The sequence below is a fragment of the Carya illinoinensis genome, chromosome 5, assembly GCF_018687715.1.
Source record: "Carya illinoinensis cultivar Pawnee chromosome 5, C.illinoinensisPawnee_v1, whole genome shotgun sequence".
Lineage (NCBI taxonomy): Eukaryota > Viridiplantae > Streptophyta > Magnoliopsida > Fagales > Juglandaceae > Carya > Carya illinoinensis.
The window spans coordinates 10,183,647-10,203,013 of record NC_056756.1 but is presented as its reverse complement, the minus strand read 5'-3'; the positions used below and the strand labels follow the sequence as shown (position 1 = coordinate 10,203,013).

General features: G+C 37.5%; 3 protein-coding genes and 1 long non-coding RNA gene across 5 annotated transcripts; 1 reads left to right on the top strand and 3 right to left on the bottom strand.

Annotated features, from left to right (window-relative positions):
* Positions 1-419: 419 nt before the first annotated feature.
* On the bottom strand, positions 420-7,322 carry LOC122311526. Of its 2 annotated transcripts, XM_043126114.1 has the most exons (10): positions 6,981-7,322; positions 6,059-6,104; positions 5,142-5,330; positions 4,747-4,859; positions 3,610-3,688; positions 2,934-2,962; positions 2,421-2,514; positions 1,802-1,891; positions 1,504-1,693; positions 420-908 (listed from the first exon to the last, which is right to left on the bottom strand). In XM_043126114.1, the coding sequence occupies exons 3-10, from the start codon at positions 5,283-5,285 to the stop codon at positions 502-504; spliced, it is 1,146 nt and encodes a 381-aa protein (XP_042982048.1). In that variant the 5' UTR covers positions 5,286-5,330; positions 6,059-6,104; positions 6,981-7,322; the 3' UTR covers positions 420-501. The 2 variants fall into 2 exon arrangements, with proteins under 2 accessions (XP_042982048.1, XP_042982046.1); XM_043126112.1 differs by lacking the exon at positions 6,059-6,104.
* Positions 7,323-13,469: 6,147 nt separating this feature from the next.
* Positions 13,470-15,070, bottom strand: LOC122311781 (endochitinase 2-like). Its single transcript, XM_043126455.1, has 3 exons — positions 14,622-15,070; positions 14,250-14,400; positions 13,470-14,152 (listed from the first exon to the last, which is right to left on the bottom strand). The coding sequence occupies exons 1-3, from the start codon at positions 15,028-15,030 to the stop codon at positions 13,759-13,761; spliced, it is 954 nt and encodes a 317-aa protein (XP_042982389.1). The 5' UTR covers positions 15,031-15,070; the 3' UTR covers positions 13,470-13,758.
* On the top strand, positions 14,289-14,937 carry LOC122311783. Its single transcript, XR_006242861.1, has 2 exons — positions 14,289-14,424; positions 14,532-14,937. It is a non-coding gene; the product is annotated as an uncharacterized LOC122311783 (long non-coding RNA).
* A 2,468-nt stretch (positions 15,071-17,538) lies between the features above and the next one.
* Positions 17,539-19,326, bottom strand: LOC122311782. The gene has a single exon (XM_043126456.1). It carries the CDS (start codon positions 18,561-18,563, stop codon positions 17,676-17,678), a length of 888 nt encoding a protein of 295 aa, XP_042982390.1. The 5' UTR covers positions 18,564-19,326; the 3' UTR covers positions 17,539-17,675.
* Positions 19,327-19,367: the final 41 nt, after the last annotated feature.

Sequence of the window (19,367 nt, the reverse complement as noted above, 5' to 3'; positions counted from 1 at the left end):
GTTACAAAACCTAAGTCGTTGGATCGAAAATTATGGCTGAAGTTTAAAGAACTTCACGCGGCATGTCACCCCCTAAGAAAGTTAAAAGGTCAAACTCAAGTATCATCTTATCTTGTTGTTAAGAAAACAAGAATGATATGGAGTGCGAAGAGACAAGGAAATCCACCGATCGAGGGAGATTCACCATAAATCACTTAACTATACACATGGAATTCAAAAACATTGTGCCCTTTCTCTATGTTGTCTGTCTCAATTGTTTTCTTTTCTTTTTTTTTTCTTTTTTTTTTTTTTTTTTTAATTCAGGGGTTTTTAAAAATAATTCATTGGTTACAATTTTAGGGGCTTTTATCCGGAACAGACATTTATATGAGTTTCAGGATAATTCACCTATAAATTTTCCTATTGAATGGATGAGAGAAGTCGAAGAATTATATGAAAATTATATTATCGACGAGACTATCATTAAAAAGAAAAAAAAAATCATATTCAAAGGATTAGTAACTAGAGGAGACTATCCTTCACATTTCCATCAATGAGCAAGCTGAAAAATGGATCTGCGTTGTCCTCACCTTTAAAGCCAGGTACTGGCAGATTTTTCACATTAGCCGTTAATGCTGGAGGATTTTTCACAGAGACGAATGCTACTTTTCTTGACCCGGATTTGAGTATCGAAGTGTTTGAACTTGGAGAGCGCTTTGAGGCTGTGAGCATACTCACTTCCTGCAGGAGTTTCTTGCAAGGTGTAGCTGCAGTTCCTGAACCATTTCCGACTTCCCTACAATCTTCAACTGCCTTCCTATTGTCACTCTCCATGGGAGGGCTTGCGAGCAAATCAGTCCTCACCGCCTGAGATGGACCTTTTTCACCCATTTGGTCTGAATCCACCTTCTTGGGAACAAGTTCATCACCTACAAAAGAGACATTCAGGAGTTGCTAGAAAGTAAAAGCATCAAGACTCCTTAATAATGGTACACAGTTTATATGCATCATAATGTACTCAATCAAGCACATCGTAATGCACTTCAATGTATCCTAAACCCTGGGATAAGGGGTTCCTTTGACGCTTGTACTCTACACATTTTTACTCTGATAGATGAAGTCACTCTTGGCAATAAAAGTCATTACGGTTCATCATATGGAGATTACTTGTCTTTATCTCCGATTTAAAAGTATTAATTCTAATGCAACAAATGAAAAACTATGCAAGCAGGCCACATTTCAGCCGATCAATAGCAGAAAAAGCCACTGTTTACTGTTGACTTGCACAAAATAGTAAGCAATCTTAAAACTTATTACATTAAAGCATATGGTGTAAAGAAACATGTGAATGAAGGAGGGATATTCTTGCTCCATAAGCAGTAAGATGTAGGAAACATGCAATTACAACCGAAGCTGGCTTTTAAAGAAAAGAAAGAATGAAGAAAAAGTGAATGATCCGAGTGGAGGTGGTGTTTGGGGAGGGGGTGTGTTGACAATCAGAAGAAAACCATGAGAAATGCTTACCTCCAAGAAAAGACTCAACACTTTGATACTTTACAGCTGATGCTCCCAGAGATGCATCTTCTGTAAGATCCTCATCTGGGCTTCCAGTATTGCTCTTACACATCCTCTCAAGTAATACAAACTTATCTGATTTCCATACACACTCTAAGGTAACAACTTCCTCATTGGTAGGATAAAACTCCCTGAAGACCTGAACGGGTCATAGCAGGACAAGAAAAAGTAACTTATAAAAACTCTTATAACTAAAAAGGCATTGAAAAGAGAAATTGACCAAAGGAATTAAGAGGTGTAGACCAACCTCAATTCCTTCCTGGTTTATCTTTACAGATTGCTTCTTCTGGGAGATAGAAGAAACCATGTTGAATATTGAAACTACATCATGTAGTATCTGTACAAGGAACATAAATAGAAGTTTAATTGGAAGACGTAGCTTAGTTCCATACTGATAGCAGGCAGCTCCAATACAAATATGAGAGGTCAAGACTCCACAATGCTAAAACATCAATATAAGCGTTTATATACTTATTCCTAAAGGACAGTCACAAGGAGACTACCATCTTTTCTGCAGATTGCTAACGTTTATGCGCAAAATAATAGATACCCTTTGTTAGTTGGGCAGGTGAGATTGTTGCCTGAAACCAAAGCTTGTTCAAATTATTTCAATTTCTAAATGCTGCTGGTAAATAATCTCTGTAACCATGCCATACATCTATAACTTTATTCTTCTCATATAATATCCAAATTTACTAATAAAAAACAATCCAAATTTCATCCTCCAGGAATATGGTTATTCAAGATGAGATTGTTACATAGATAAACAGGATCAACGAGGTGATATGCCTAAAACTAACTGAGAATTTAAAAGTGCAAATGTCAACTCTCAAACAGTTTAAGAACAAGACCCGTAACATACGTACTTGCTGAACCAAAACTCGAAGGCGTGCGAGCAGAGCCAACATGGTCATAGAAAATCCCGTGAAAAAGGATCGAGCAAGCAAGATAGATATCTCACTGCAGAGTAGTCAAGGATAAAAATGATACCTTTTTGCTTGTTTGATAAAAAAAAAAAAGATAATCACATGAAGCAAGTTCTGAAAATCTATTTTAAAAAAGGCTTAAAAACTGTTCTTGCATTAACTGGCAAATAATCTGTTGGCAAGTTTTAAATCCACTGAGTACATCTACATAACAGCAGCACAAGAAAAGGTGCTAAAATATAAGAAATGTAAATATTTCTCTTTTGCGACAACTAAAAGGAAGGGAAATTTTGTGTTTGTGTAGATGCTTAATAACTGAACATAAGGAGTCATAGGAGTTGACGTACAGCCAAAAGCTCTAACATGTCTACGGAAAAAGGACAACTTTCAAAAACGAATAGTCCATCTTATAAACAATATGGATAAGTAACTTTTAACCAATAAATAGGATACGCAGCTGCCATCAACATTGGCTCAACAATCTGCATGAGAAACAAGGCAGATATGATTACCAAATTCAAGAAATCCACACAAAACTGCTCCTTGATGCCAGCAGCCAAATCAAATGGTTAATGGCAACACAAATCTTTTTTTGATAAGTTAATGGCAACGTGAATCTGTAGTAGCATTATTCAACATGATTGCCTCCTGATAGCCATGGAGCCAAAACTGAGTTGTAATATAAGCTTAGTTGATTTTGTCACTGTGGAAATTAAAACAGTTATTTTCCCTATCAAGAATTCTATAAGACACCATAATTAATTAAGTTGACCAGGCCTGAAACATGGGTTGAATGTAAAATGCACATCTTAAATGGTTCAAAAGAATGAAAATATTAAGATCTTTCCGAACCAAAAGCCAACAATCAGTTGGGTACTTTAGTATAGATGAGGAAAAAACATCTGGATGAAATCTCTACTTCAGTAGCTTAAATACGAGAGAGAGAGAGAGAGAGAGAGAGAGAGAGAGAGAGAGAGAGAGAGAGAGAGAGAGAGAGAGAGAGAGAGAGATGTCCACGTTAGTCAAAACAACCTTGGAATAGAAAAGGCAGCAATGAGAACGAGTAATAACTTCAGTAGCCAAGGTGGGCAAAGACGAAGGTAAGCATAAGAGAAAAGCATGACCGTACCAGTGAGAGTAGTCGTGCAGCTCCCAGAAGTCGCTCCATGAAATTATGTTTTCCACCATCACATTTTCTCCTCTTTAAACTGGGACAAAATGAATCAATAAGTGGAAACTAACCATATAGCCCATATAAAGATAAGGTTATCTCATAAATATTGGGAAATGAGGTCATGCACGACATATCTAGATAGAAAGAGTCAAAGCTCATCTTTTTATTCCCAAAACTAAAACTGATTTTAAGATGCCATAATAATCTAAAAAGACAATTACAGTTCAGATGGTAGAGAAGGTGCTTTGATCCAGTTACAATACTAACAAATTGGATTAATTTTGTTCGTTCCGGTTTATATAATAGCACAGGGATAGGAAGGTAGATAGTAGGCCAAGGAGTAGGCAAAACAATATAGGACAAGTGCTTTTAAGATTTTTAAACCTAATCTACATCCAACAGATTTTATCTCTACATGGTAAAACCCAACCCTATGCATCCATGCCTTAGACCTCCATCTCTAAAGCATCACTCTTCTTTAAAATGGAAAGTGTCCAACTTTCGTCCCTCTCTTTAACCACCGTTAATAAAAGTACAGAAGCCATCATGACTGTGATCAGAACCTCAACCCTATTTGTCACCTGATAATGCTCTCTTATATGCAGACAATTCCATTATGTTTAATTGTTTGCAATTTAAGATATGTATTGTGTTTCTCATCAATGAACTATTGTGCTTATCCTTACCAGAGCCAACATTCATACATGCTCATCAAAATCCGTATGAGCATTTATGGACATTTTCTTGCCATGTACCAAATTCAAAAGGAACTCCCAAATACATGATGCTGATTTAGTTTCAGTACACTAAAAATACCATTTCCCTAGTAGGAAAGGCATTAAAAAACTACGGTTTAGCAGAAGCATAAAAAAACTAAGGCTTCGCGGAAAGCGTACCACATTGGGTCTTGCCTATAGTTTTTTGACAGCAATCCCAATTCTAAGGTGAAGACAACCATAATATACAGTTACATATACATGCATTGTGTTTCACAGGAAATAAACACTAATCAAAGTATTTGCAAGCTCATGATACTCATGATACAACCCACCTATTAATTAGAGGTCTAATATAAGACAACGGAAATTTTACCTTTCTAAAAGGTGCACCTTTTGTTTAGGTCTCTTTCCAGTGATAACCAAAAAGCAAGAATCTACTAACTCCTCCAATTTAGTTGATTTCAGAAGCCTTAGATCCCTCCTAACCTAATATCACAAAAGAAGTAAGGAAAAGTGCACAAATCAATAAGAATTCCATAACAAGAAGAATCCAGTGCTCTCTTTGGCTGCTAAAGTAGGGGGAAAAAAAACTCATTATATGCTACCCACAGGTGAATTTGGCCGATTTAAGGCTATTTGACAAACTTGAAGTGAGATTTTTGCATATTTAGCACATACTAGTAACAAATACCTTCTCTTTTTTAGTCTTTTCATTAGCAGAAACTGAAAAAGTGTAAGCATCTTTAAAGGAAAGTAAAGAATAAGAACCTTCAAAATATACTGGAAATACGAACAACGGCGATGCTGGTTCTTGTTCTTGTATGCCATTCGTTCAAGAATGCCACACTCTGTTTGGAGCTGACCAAGCATGGATGCTAACCTCTCCTTGAGAGTATCAATTTCTAAACCCATGGAGTCTCTGGTACATCTAGGTTGCTTAAGCAGCCTAAGACTTTCCTGGAGAAAAAAAAAAACACAAATAGTTCACTTAAAGATATACAAATGAAAAGGCTTAACCTCCCCAACATAAAATTAACTATTCTCAGAAAAAAGAAAATGAAAATTGTATAGACAGTCACCACGATCTTGGTAAAGATCCAACAGTATATTTCCATTGTTTGAAATCATTCAAAGGAGAAACAGCAACATTTAAAAACTAAGCAACGACAATTTCTAGCCCTAAAAGGTTTTAAAACGGAAAAATCGTAAGAAATAACAGGCCTTTAGTAGAGACCACAGTGACATGCTTTTAGTTCCCAGACCAAAAAATACATATTTTTCAAAGCACTGAATCACTTTCACATCTTAACAGACAATTGAAGGCATTAACTGAAAAAAATGTGTCATCCCAAACCAAATCAAAATGATTTTGACATCTCTGACATGAAGCTCATCAAAAAACCAAAACCAATCGGGCCATAAAACAAAGGCCTTCAGTTTTTTAGATGTGCAAGAATCCACCAGCTGGTGGTATTTGGAAAATTCTTCAATACATTTTGAGGGGTTTTCCTAGGAAAGCATCATGCATGCGAAGACACCCATCACGAAATCGGAGAGAGATCTACTCCCAAGTCTCCATCTATAAATATATATATATATATATATATAGAGAGAGAGAGAGAGAGAGAGAGAGAGAGAGAGAGAGAGAGAGAGAGAGAGAGAGAGAGAGAGAGAGAGAGATTTACCCTCGGCCAAGATCAAGCCAATCGAAGAAATCAACCGAGAATCCGCCTAAACGATATCAATTTAATGCAGAGAAATCAAACGTCAATCAGAATAAATCAAAAAGCAAGAGAGGAGTTGAGAGCTGCAGACTGAGAGACTTATATAGGTTATGGCTCAGGAAGGGAATCTCCACTGTGATGAATATACAGGATATATTAAACGGCGCTGTTTCGTATACCAGCCATTATGTAAATATTTAATCAATCTGGTAGCTTTTTAGACTTTGATTCACAATCGTTCTGGGTGGTTGTTCTGGATGCTTTTTTTTTTTGTTTTTTTCAAATCATTATGGGTGCATAAATAATTTCTATGGAATAGAGGGTTCAAAGAATAGAATTTTGTCCAAAATAAGATATGGAATAAGGTGGTGATATTTGATCACTTGGTAGTTGGATCACGATTATGAACCAGAAGAAATCAAGCATCCATTGTGAATTTCTCCAACAACTTCACTTGGTCTGGAATGGAAGAACTTCCAACAATATTTCTGAGTATACTGCCAAAAGAACCACATCACCAACAACTTCTACAAACTCAAGTGATTCATGTCAACAAATCAAAGAGTTACGCTAGAGGAATTTCGAGCGACTTCACTTGGTCTGGAATGGAAGCAAGTTTGGATTCAGTCTAATGATACAAGAGCTTAGCTCTTGTACAGCTGAGTCCACCGGACAAATAGTCTTAGATTCTTACAAACATCTTCCAGGATTCTGTCATTTGTATTACAGCAAACATCATTCCATCTTCCATTCGTTTCCTTGTTACATTACAAAAATTCTCAACAGGTTCCTAACATAAATCAATTTATTCCATAAATTTCAAGCTCATTGGCATAAATCAATTTATTCCATAAATTTCAAACTCATTGGCATATGCTCATACCTTGTTGATGGCGGACTACAGCAATGTTGAAGGTAGCAGAGACGACGAAGGCAAAGGGAGTTTCGGGCCGAAGTAGAAGGGGCGACAGCGAAGGCGAGACGACGAGGCAGTGCTCTTCTCAGTCGTTCGAAGGGGCGATGGCGAAGGAGAAGGGGCAACGTCGAAGGGAGTCCCAGTTGTTCGAAGGGGCGACGGCGAACGGCGAATGGCAAACGGCGAGCCGCGAACTGGCTTGGAAAATCGAAGGGGGCTGCGAGCGGCGAACTGGCTTGGAGAATCAGCCGTGCGAAGGGGCTTATTCAATCAAGTGGACTGCTACAGGTACCCGGCGATGGGTACCTGTTGCGGAATCGGCTGACGTGGTATAATAAATAATAATACCACGTCAGCCGATATAATAAATAATAATTAAAAAAAAAAAAACTGACTCGAGGGGTGCCTCCTCAAAAACTGTAAATTTTTGAGGATGCAGTCTCTCCCCATCGCCGGTCGAAATCTCAACAAGTCACCTCTCGCTACATGTCCTCTTCCTCTTCTTCTACTTCTACGCCTTCTTCGACTTCTAATTCCTGACGATGTCCATCGCCGTTGGTTTCTCGGACGACTACGATGACGCCGATGCCTTTGGTATCGTCTTTGGCTAAACGTTCACAGTCAGTGGAGAGGAGGAGGACGGCCACTCCTCAGCCCAGTTCTCTGGACTCGAGACCTGGGAGCGGCAATGGTGAAGTGTCCGCGGCTCAAAAGCTATTGTTCACTTCGGCGAGGAGCTTATCGGTGTCGTTTCAGGGTGAATCGTTATCGCTCCAAGTCAGCAAGGCGAAGCCTGCGCCGTCTCCATTGCCGAGCGTGAGGAAGGGTACTCCGGAGAGGAGGAAGGCGACGACACCGGCCAGAGCTGTCGATAAGACTGAAAACTCGAGGCTGGGGACGGATCAGCAGCGATAGCCTGCGCGATTAAGGCAAGCGAATTGTATGAGTAGGAGCTTGGATTGCACAGACGAAAGGAAAAAGGTTGGTGGACCCGGCAGTGTCGTGAGGGCGTTACAAAGTTCAATGGCGAATGTTAGGGTCTCTTCGTTTGACGGGAGATTGGGTTCAGAATCGGGAAGGCAGGATGACGAAAGGGGGAAATACACGACTGCAAAATTTTTTTTCCTCTCTGTGCTGTGCCCATCGATGACGACTCCTCCAACGGGACGACCTACTCCACCATCGACGGAAAGCAGCAAACGTTCCAAGTATCAAATCTTCCTCAATCGCAAATTTTTTTTCCTCTCTGTGCTATGCCCATCGACGACGACTCCTCCAACGGGACAACCTCCTCCACCATCGACGGAAAAGCAACAAACTGGGTCTCTTTCCAAATAGATTCAAGTTTTTGCTACGGTCTCTTTCCACCATCGACGTCGCAGTGCTCTTCTTCTCCACTTCCCATCGCTGGCATCCTTTCCACCATTTACAGAGCAGGTAAGGAAAATAAAAAGCTGAACAAAATCAAAATGGGTCTCTTTCCAACCAGAATTGAAATAAAAATTCATCAAACTTGACTAAAAAAACCCAGACAGCTTCTGTAACAGCCCGCTAGAAATTCAATTAAGGAATTTCTATTGACTTTAGGAACCTCGTGAAAACTCTGTAAGTTTACACGAATCGACTAATCGCATAAATTTTAGCCTGTCAACATAGTTAGTGTTATCACTCACTATGGTGCCAGAAATGCAATTTTAATTATTTGAGATAGTTAAAAGTGTCAGAATACATTATAGTCTACACCACTAGGCTTAATTGAATATTTAGAATTTTTCAGTACTAAGTTTATTACGTTTATTTTTGGAGTGAATAGTAACCTCGGTAAATGTACTGAGCGTAGTATTTTTAAAATCATAGTGTGAAATGTCCAAATTAGGATAGTGATATTTTATTTGGACACTTGGCAAGATCTTAACCACACATAATGAATAGTATTAGATACTTGGCACAAAGAGAAACCATTAGATGGAATTGTGAAGGAAATCAAGGTGTGAGATCATGACACCTAAGCAAAATACACATTTGGAAAATATCTTAAGAATAGAGATTTAAAATACACATAGAAAGATTTTATCCACCTTACTCTTCCAAGTCTACTCCACATTTGGAAAATATATTGAGTTGATTTTTATAGATATTATTGGATAGAATATTTTGAGATAATATTTTATAGATATTTTGGGTAGGAGAAAACCACACTCAACTCTCAACTCCAGCCTTATCATCTCCCTTATCTCTTCCATAAGCATCTCCAGCCATCACCCACGAACTTATCTTCATTTACACGTTTCTTTAAAAGAATATCAAACATTCTCTCTCGGACAGCTTTTAGGAGTTCTTTTGCATGCCCATTTCGAAGCTGTTGTAAGTGTTTTATCATACAGTCTCCTTCATATAAGTTGTTCCTTTTTGAGTCTAGTTTACATGGATATCTTATTTGCCCCATTTGAAGATCATTTGGTCAGTCAAATATTGTGTAAACTATAGAAAGGTCATTCTGGGAGATAAACTGGAGAATATGTTATAGTTTGGAGTTTTTGACCAAGCTAATGGATAGATATTGGTCCGAAATTTTTATGGAGTATTGTTAACATGTATATATGACTATTGGTTGAGGATTTTTGCATGATTGAAGGTTTTGATGAAATATTTGCTTAGATTTAGAAACTTAGAAACTGGAAGAAGAAAAACAGTTTCTATTTTGAGAAAGTTTAACTCTTTGGTGGTCTAAACCTATTCTAATGACTTTGATAATTTTATTGGAGGATCCTAAGCATCTTATATACATGTTATATTATTATTTTGAAGATATTTGATGTTAGTTTCAAATATATGAAATTTTATGCAAAGAGATATTCAGATAAGCCAAAGTGTGGATGTTCTTGGCTAAATTTATGTTTTGGTTAATTTTTAACCATGTGATCTTGAATTAGAAGCTTATATATGTTTTAGGACATCTTTTTAAACCATGTGATGGTTTGGTTTGAAGATCACATATTTATAAGTCATAGATCAAAAGGTTGATCAAAACAAGTTGGAAACAAAAATCAATAGAAATAGCATATGAGAATTTCGGCCCTATGGAGTTTTAATAGTTGTGATTAGTTTTAAATTTTTCTAGATTGATATTTGAGTTGAGGATAAAATTTACATGAGGCATGTAAATTTTGGTGACTTTTGGAGTTAGTATGCAAAATTCTTAAGTTATGGGTAAAACGGTCATTTTCCTACATGTAAGAAGTAAAATGGAAATTTTACTCTTTAAGTTAGTATTTTTCCATATTTCAAATTATTAGTGATTTAGTACTAACTTTTAGAATCACTAATTACAGTTCCTCGTGATCGCGCTTGAGGTTTTATAAGAAACGCGGAGATCGAGGTAAGTTAGCTTTCAACTTACTAGCAGTCTACTGTGTATGTGTGTTAAGTAAAAGAATTACAGTGTATGTATGTATGTTATCATATATGTCATGCCATGCCAAGTTATCATGTAATTGTCTATTATACAGAATTTATTCTGTCATCAATTTTTATCTGTTACACAATATATTCTGTCATGTATTACTATACATTACAAATATGTCATGCTAAATATGTTGTATGTTATATGTTATGCCATGTTACGAAATGTTACTATCTCAAGTTGGTTATGTATTTCAAATTATGTTCAAGTCACGTTATGTTACGTCAGGGCTTCAGTCCTTTCATATTCCAGTCACGTTTCATCTTGAGTATATTCAGTTTGTGTAGAATACATGGGGCCACAACAATTGTGGAGTATGTATTTTTAAATGTTAAGTCAAGTTGTGTAGAATACATGGGGTCACAACAACTGTAGAGTATGTATTTAACTACAAATGTGATGCGTAAAATACATGGGGCCACAACAACTGTGGAGTATGTATTTTTCATGTTAAGTCAAGTTTATGTAGAATACATGGGGCCACAACAATTGTGGAGTATGTATTTTTAAATGTTAAGTCAAGTTGTGTAGAATACATGGGGCCACAACAACTGTGGAGTATGTATTTAACTACAAATGTGATGCGTAAAATACATGGGGCCACAACAACTGTGGAGTATGTATTTTTCATGTTAAGTCAAGTTTGTGTAGAATACATAGGGCCACAACAACTGTGGAGTATGTATTTTTAATGTTAAGTCAAGTTTGTGAAGAATACATGGGCCACAACAACTGTGGAGTATGTATTTACACGTAGAATACATGGGGCCACAACAACTGTGGAGTATGTATTTTTCATGTTAATTCAAGTTTCAGAGCAAGTTCATGCTAAGTCAAGTTCACTTCATGATTCAATTTAAGCTATGTCAATTATTCTATGTTGTACACTAAGTTATGCTTTAATTACTTATGAATTTGATTATGCATTTATGCTTTTACTGTCATCCATGCATCATTAGTCTGTATGAAAGTTTTTTGTTAACTTGCTGAGATTTGTAATCAAATCTCACTGTGGTAATCCCAACTACCATTCCCCCCGTATGGTAGATCTTGTTACAGGACCTGAAGGAGGATCAGGAGCTGACCAACTAGACACAGTCGACTGAACGACGGTGCGTCGTTAATGTTAATATAGTAGTTAAATTACTACTTGTACAATGGAGTTGCATCTCTAGTACTTTTGGATCATAACTATTTTGGAATAGTGCTGTGATCTTAGTTATTCAATGGATCTTTATGTATGAAGTATGTTTTAAGTATTAGGATATTTTCAGTTTGGTGCATAGTATTGCTAAAGAAAAAAATTATCCGCTGCGAATATTGCATAATGTTAGATGCATGTTAGGATTATTGCATCTTATATGTCATGAACGGGGGCAGGTAACCTTGTGTTGCATGTCTCGACGCTTCAAATGTCCGTCCAATCCCAAACGGAATTTGGGGGCGTCACAGCTTCGGGAAGGAGATGATAAAGCTTGATCTCAGAGAGAGAGAAGCTTCAGTGAGAGAAGCAGTTATTATGTGTAAAATCAGTATTGGGTTTTGTAACAAGGAGAGAATGGAGCTTCGTTATTATCGGAAGGGGGGGAGAACTGGTGTATACGAAACACACCGTTTCATTTGCACACGTGGAGGGACGTGTACGCAGGGGGTACGCATTGCCGGGTGCAAATAGACTTTTTCTTCAATCAAAGGGGCCAGGGTTATTTCCTCACTTACATGAAACGAATCGTTTTGTTTAAGTGAGGTCTGCATGGCAGTCCCCGAACGGGACTGTAAATAGAATTTTTTTTTTCTCTCTCTTTGAGAGGACTCATCGAGATAGGGGATGAATGGTGATTCTTGTGCGCCGATTGCTTACCAAAAATTAAATTATTTTATTTTATCTAATTTAATGATTATAATCTTTTTAAATTTTTATATAAAATATAATAAATAATTCAATTTTTTTTAATTTTAATACAAAATTAATATTAAAAAATTATATCTCATCTCATCTCATTTTATGTAAACTACACAACTAAACAGAATAGTGAAAAAGTCACAGTTATTAAGGGCGTGCGAATATAAGATAAGTGAGCACAATAGTAGTTTTAATTAGAATATAAGCATATTCTTAAGCTAATGACCCACTAAAATTATTAATTATATTGGGTTCTAACCCTTCTTCCAATTTCTTTTAGTTATAATTTATTTTAGGTTTAAATTATCATAATAAATACCACGTAGAGTTGTTATGTGATAATTAGAATAGATGACACGTGACATGATTAGAAAATAAATATAAGTGTAATGTGTGTATATATATATATATATAGATTTGTAAGATTTTAGAGCATATTAATTAGTGTTGAGAATATTTATAAGATAGTGATGGTGAGTTGATTGCTTCTTTCTAAACATAAACCAGACCTGCTGTAGCTGAACTTGTGCACTAAGAAGGGCAGTGATCTTGTGTCAAGAGCTAGTCATATTTGAGGTTTGAAGGTGATTCAAGGGGGATAGTTATGGCTGCAAACGGTAGAGAGATTATTAATACTGGTTGTGGGGTTGTGATTGAAGATGTGCGAAGTCTGTTTGTTGATGTTTGAAAATCATCAAAACTGGAGCAATTGTTTTACTTGTAGAGAAGTAAATAATGTAGCACATTTGTTAGGGTGAAAAAGTGTGGACTGATGCAAATAATGCCTTCAGCTTTGAAGAAACAGTATTGTACAGATTAATTGCTATTCAATATAGGCACCTGTTGGATTTTCGAAAAAAATAAAAACAGTTTATTTCATTAGGAATGATTTTTGAAACATTTGATTTTGGAGGGTTATTGTATTTAACTTTTTATTAGTATGGATTTAGATGAAAAAGATTCACTTTCAAAGAGTAATACTCATTTAATATAAGCGTGTAATTACCATATAGTCATTTTAAAAAAAAAAATTATTATTAAAAAATAAATTTTTTTTTATATAAATTTCATATTTAATAATTTTTTTTTAAATAATTCTACAGTACTTACACATTCATGACGGCAGCTACCACTTCTTTTTAGGATAGTAAATCACAATTGGCATTTGGCAGGTAACTCATAACAGGTTTTTAAATAAAATAATTGTTGTACCCATTTTTTTCAGTAATTATTTGTATTCTCTCATTTCACAAGAGATAATTACATGAGAAAGTTACATATGCCAACTTTATAATACCAAAAACCAAAGGATCAACCTTCCCCATTGACCAAATGATCAATTATTCTGAAGCACACAGTCCCAAAGTTATCTAGAGCATCTACATGGTGTCCATCAATAGTCCATTCCCAAAGGACCTCTGGCTGTAGCAGTCAAGGTTGTTACCATATCCAACCCCAAGTATGTCACAATACCTCTTATAGAACCCAATGCGATCCTCAACCTTAGAATTCCACCCTTTACCACACTCCAGTCCACCATTGATGATGTTTGTGATTACACCATATCCCAGAACCCGACCGGCCGACTTGTCAGCACCAGATGGGTTCCATCTTCCGGTGATAACATCGTGGCACGACGGCTTTGGGGACTGTGGAGTCATCCAGAACCAGAGTGCTGTTTTGAATGAGATTACTGGGTCGGTGGCCACAAGGTCAGGGTTGTTCAATAGGTCCACTCCTATGGCTCTTCCACACCTCCCATAGTTGTAGTTCCTGAATAATGACAATTTTGTGTACATCACAAAAAATAATTATAATTGAAAGACAAAAAGTCATATAGATAATGTAATTGTAAAGGTGATGTACTGACCATGAAATTTGGATAGGACCTCGGCCATAATATTGCCTTCCAGGAGCACAAGGATTATTTGGATCGGAAGCACAGTAGGATCCAGGGTTTTGTTCCCTAAGATAGCAATATCCCCAAGAGTATGGGCCATCTGGAGCGCTTGCCCATCCCCCTACATATACATATCACAACACAGGTTAATTCTCTGAACAACTCAGGAATCTACATAGATACTATATTACAAATATTCTTATCATGAATTCGGACAGTATTAATAATGTTTTAGTGATCATCGGCATCAAGGTTTCATGTCATCTCCGGATCGGACACTTTGTTAATTTTTGGTAACAATATGATGAAACTTCATAGCCAGGTATGAACTAACTAACTAACCTGTAGTTTCATGGGAAGTTTGGCCTAAGAAAGCAGCAATCTCTCTTTTACGGGTGGCAGTGTCCCCAGTGGTAGCAAAGGCAGGAAAGGACTTTGTAGCGCTTATGAATGCATCGTAGGTGTAGAAGCCCTTGGCCGGGCAGCCGCCATCGTTGCGATGCTTCAGCAACTGATCAAATTGATTCCTTGAGATGAGACTGCCTACGTCCCCTTCACCTCCACTACCACCACTGCATTGGCTTTGGCAACCGTTGGTGCAGTAGTCAGGGGAGGTGCCGCACCAGCCAAATTGGCTGCAGCACTGCCCACCTGGGCATAGAGCACCTCCTGCCTGCCTTCCACACTGCTCAGCTAAGCCTCTTTGAAATGAAGACAGCCATAAACAGAGAATTGCCAGGGCAAACATCATTTTCTGGTTTGTTTATGTTTTGGTTTATGTTTGGGGAGGGTGAATATGTTGGTGTATATATATTGGGTACTGAGGGTGAGCATTACTCCGGATAGAGTTTTGTTTGTTTCACTTTAATTCTTTTGGACTTTATTCAATAACGATGGCTGATTTCAGCTTCTCATCCTTATCCAGTAATCCAAAGTAAAGGTTAAAAAGAAAGGCATAGGGCGGCTTTGACTATCTCCATTTCATGTACTGTACATGATTGCTTATTAAATATTAAACATTGTTTGCCATACATTCATACACGACTCCAGAGCGTGTAAGACTGGACATGATCTTAAATTAAAGCCAACATTTCAATACAGATCAAATGTGGTGTTAACCATACAGACGATAGATTTACGTAAAAAAAGTATGCACATCACCCTGTAAGTAATACCATCCCAGGTTTGTTCTTCGATCGAGTCCTTTTTAAGTTATCTTGCCTTTTAACAGTGTTGTGAAAACGTGCGGTAATTATGATGAATTTTATGAAAAAGAAAAAGTAAAAGAACATAGAGATTTAATATAGTTCGACAACGTGACTACATTCATCATAAGCGAGCGGTGGCTGAAATTTTACCATATGAAATTAGGATTACATCAGATACATTTTACTAATCCCAGTCGTTCCGCTCCGCTCAGTCCCCTCGCTTCTGCATCAGCGTCCTTTCTCTGAATATATGTTCCACTCTGTACGAGCCACATAATATAACAAACAGCTTACAGCAGATCATACCATTTATGATGCTGCAAGCATATATTCATTCAATGGCCAGAAGATTTACTAAGAGACATGTAAAAGGTTATTCTTCATGCATATGATATTCATAATAAGCCTCCAAATCCTCAATACCATAACGCAATTTGTCCACATCAAGACACTGACATGTTTGTTAGAAAAAAAAAAAAAATGTCACTTGCACTTAATGACCTGTTAAAGAAAGCAGGATATGCTCAAGGAAAGTGAGAATATCCCATGAAATCAGTCCACGGCACCCACCTTCTAGGCCTTTTCTTTTTTGTTTTGTTGGTCATTTCTCTCATTTGTTTCACTGGTTATGATTTTCCTCCCACATAAATGACAGATTTCGATAATAAAGGTGGAGGTGGCGTCCTCTTCATTTAAAAAAAAAAAAAAAAAACCTCCCCGGAAGGTTTGCGTATTTTGCCCAAACTCCGACAGAGGGAAAGGGACGTGCACCAACACAGACCAGAGACCCCTGGCTTTGACTTGAAAATTAGGTTTTGGTGCCCTGCACTTGGATAACCCTACACGCACCTCATTATTATATGTATACCAACCCTATATACTTTACAAAGTGTTCAAAATAAAGACCATAACCCATCCATATGATTTTGCCAGCTTAACTGGTCTTCCTTTCCATTATATTTTACTCCTATTTAAATATAGATGATGATTGACTATGATGATGGTCGAACAAGATATTAATAAAATGCCCTCCTTTAATTTTTAATGCAAACAAAGTATTAATAAAATTAAATTGAAAATAAAAAATCTTAAAAATGGCCACCGATGACCACCACAAAAGTCGCCATGGGGTGGCTCTTAGCACTAGCAGATGCCCCTTGAATGGAATAGGTCGAGCCACCCTATGAGAGACGCAAAGACATGGTGGCTTTCTTTTGAAAAGAACATTGAACCACCAGGTGTAAATTGAAAAAAAGATAAGTAATTTGATATACCAAATCTCTTTAAAAAGGGTGATAATCATATGAAGGTGTAAAATGAAAATTTTCATGTATTCCATTATGCACGTCTGAGCCCACTTGGCTGAAACAATTGGGCGAAATGCAGACACAAGCCCGTATGGTTCAGGCCTATAAGAAACGGGCTAGCAGCCATTGTCAACGTGAGCATCGTGTAGAACCCAGATTCTTTCAAGAGGTGGCCATGTCTCTCCTCCATGATGTGGGAAAACAATCTAAGATTAGCAAGGGAGCGTGCTAATCCAGTCAGTTGTCTCCATTACGCATACACGGATGCGAATGTCATTAGTTTATTTTTGTCAATAATTTTTGTGTACGTGTAGCGTGGTAATAGTGTCAATAAAGACAAATCGAATCTTGACAGCTTTGGTGTAAATTTAAAATTACTTAAAAAAGAAAAGAAAAAAAGAACAGACGAATTCCAAACTGTGTTTACTGCATTATGAGTTAGCACAGCTAATTTTCATGATTACTAAAACATGTAAATTTTGGGGTCAACTGCTGTTCAGTGGTCAGGCTTTGCTATCTCTTAATCTGGTCCAACCTTCTACCAATGTCCATTGCTCATCTTGTCCACGACTGCTAAGAATTTTCATTTTAAATGTTGGAAAAATCAACTTTCAATTGATTTTATCATCTAGATAATTTAACGTGTATAGTTATTTCCTTTGGCTGTTCTTTCCTGTCTCCTGTGGCGATTTCATGCATGGTCTATGACTGAGAATCGGAAACTGGAAAATTGCATATGTATGGAACATTGGTTTCATTTTCAAGTGAAAAGGAGTAATAAGGGTCGATAATTTATGCAACAGGCACTGAATTTTGTATTGAAGAGATAAACATGTATATTCCTTTCATCGGTTTCATGTACAAGTATGAAGAGCTAGTATCTAGTGGTTAAGGACGTTGAGAAGAGAAACTCTGGTTTTGATCAAACGCCTAAACAGGCACTCAAGTCCATCTTCAAAATCTTGCGTGCACATCTCCAACTGTTCGAGCTTATTTTGCAAGTTCTCAACATGCTTGTTATCAAATTTACTTGTCATGAAAACTGAAAGTAAGGCTGCATCCACCTTGCTGAACTCGTTTGCATGTGTTTCTTCTTCCTCACAAGCAACCCTTTTGCTGCGCATTAGCTTGGAAACCAAAGACCATCTGCATGGCTTTGATTGTGCGTTTCGTCCAGATATAAAGGACAGCAAAGACTCGAACACGGTAACAGTGAAAGCTTCCGCCTCTCTCAAGATGCTAAACAAGGCCACAGCCTCATTCTCTGCCTCGGAGGGAGAGAAGGTGCATTTGTCTTTTGCACCCTTCAAGTTCCCCAAGGCCTTGTTGATTGCCTTCTTCACCACCTTCCTAGAGTTCAAGAATTTCCGAACCTCACTCCCAAGCATACTTTCTCCTCGTCTTCTTCGCATAATAGATTGAAGTTCTTGTGTACATTCCTTTGTTTGCGACAAAGCATCCTTGGCAGTGTTACACAAATCCAGGAGCCGAAGAGATCCATCTAATAGCTCGTTCACCCATTTCTCATGCTGCTGCTGGGCTAAAGATTGTGTACTGAGTGGCAACAGAAGCAACTTGTCCCCGCAATCATGCAAATCTTGAAGGCCAACTATGTTGTGGCTCATAGATGATGATGATGAAGTACCTTCAGAAGCCCTCAATCTGCATAGATGTTCATTGACTTGTGCAATGAGAGGGTGTGGTCTTGAAGGCAAGCTGTTAGAGCGAGCATGGTAAGAGGTTTTTGGGTTTGAAGCAGAGGAATCCATTTTTCCTTTCTCAGAAAAGATAAGACCTATCTTTTGTCAGAGTGAATTAGCCAAGCAATCTGCCTTCCTTCCTTGGCATCTGCTCGTTATATATTTCAGGGAGAGGGAGACAAGAGGAATCTCATCCTCGTGCAAATTGTTAGTAACAACATGATTTCGATTGAATTGTAACCACCATGTCAGTATTGTTTAAGAAATGTCTCCTCATCACTAGGTCTCCAACTCATTGTCGATAATTTTCAATTTCTGTATCATAACATAAGATATTCACAATGGCTATGATACATTCAACGCATGAATGGTGTTAGACCGTCTCCACTGATACAAGAACGGTGACAATAGCCATCTGTCCAGCTTGGCCTGCCTCCCTATGAGGGATACATTGCTCTTGCTTACACATGCACGATTAAAGTATCTGTACCATGTCCAGAACTGCTATAAGTAATGAAATATATTATACTCAAGCTTAAGAAATTGTTTGCTGAATCATGACTTCGAAGGTTTTATATTTACAAGTATAATTCATCTAAGCAGCAACTAGCAAGGGTTGTTCAATCAGGTTCCAATGTTCCCATCGAAGTGCACAGAAGTACAATGACAGACTCCATTTTTTGACTAATAATTGATACAGTGGAGCAGGCCCTGAACTTCATTTCTGTGCAAGCAAATGGCATGGTCTAGTAAAAGAATATGCCACATATTTCCATGAAATATAGAAAAAGAGTATATAAGCCTATGAGGCTGGCTAGAGCAGGATAGATTAATCAGTCTGTCTCCCTAACAGATGCGATACTGATTTGAATT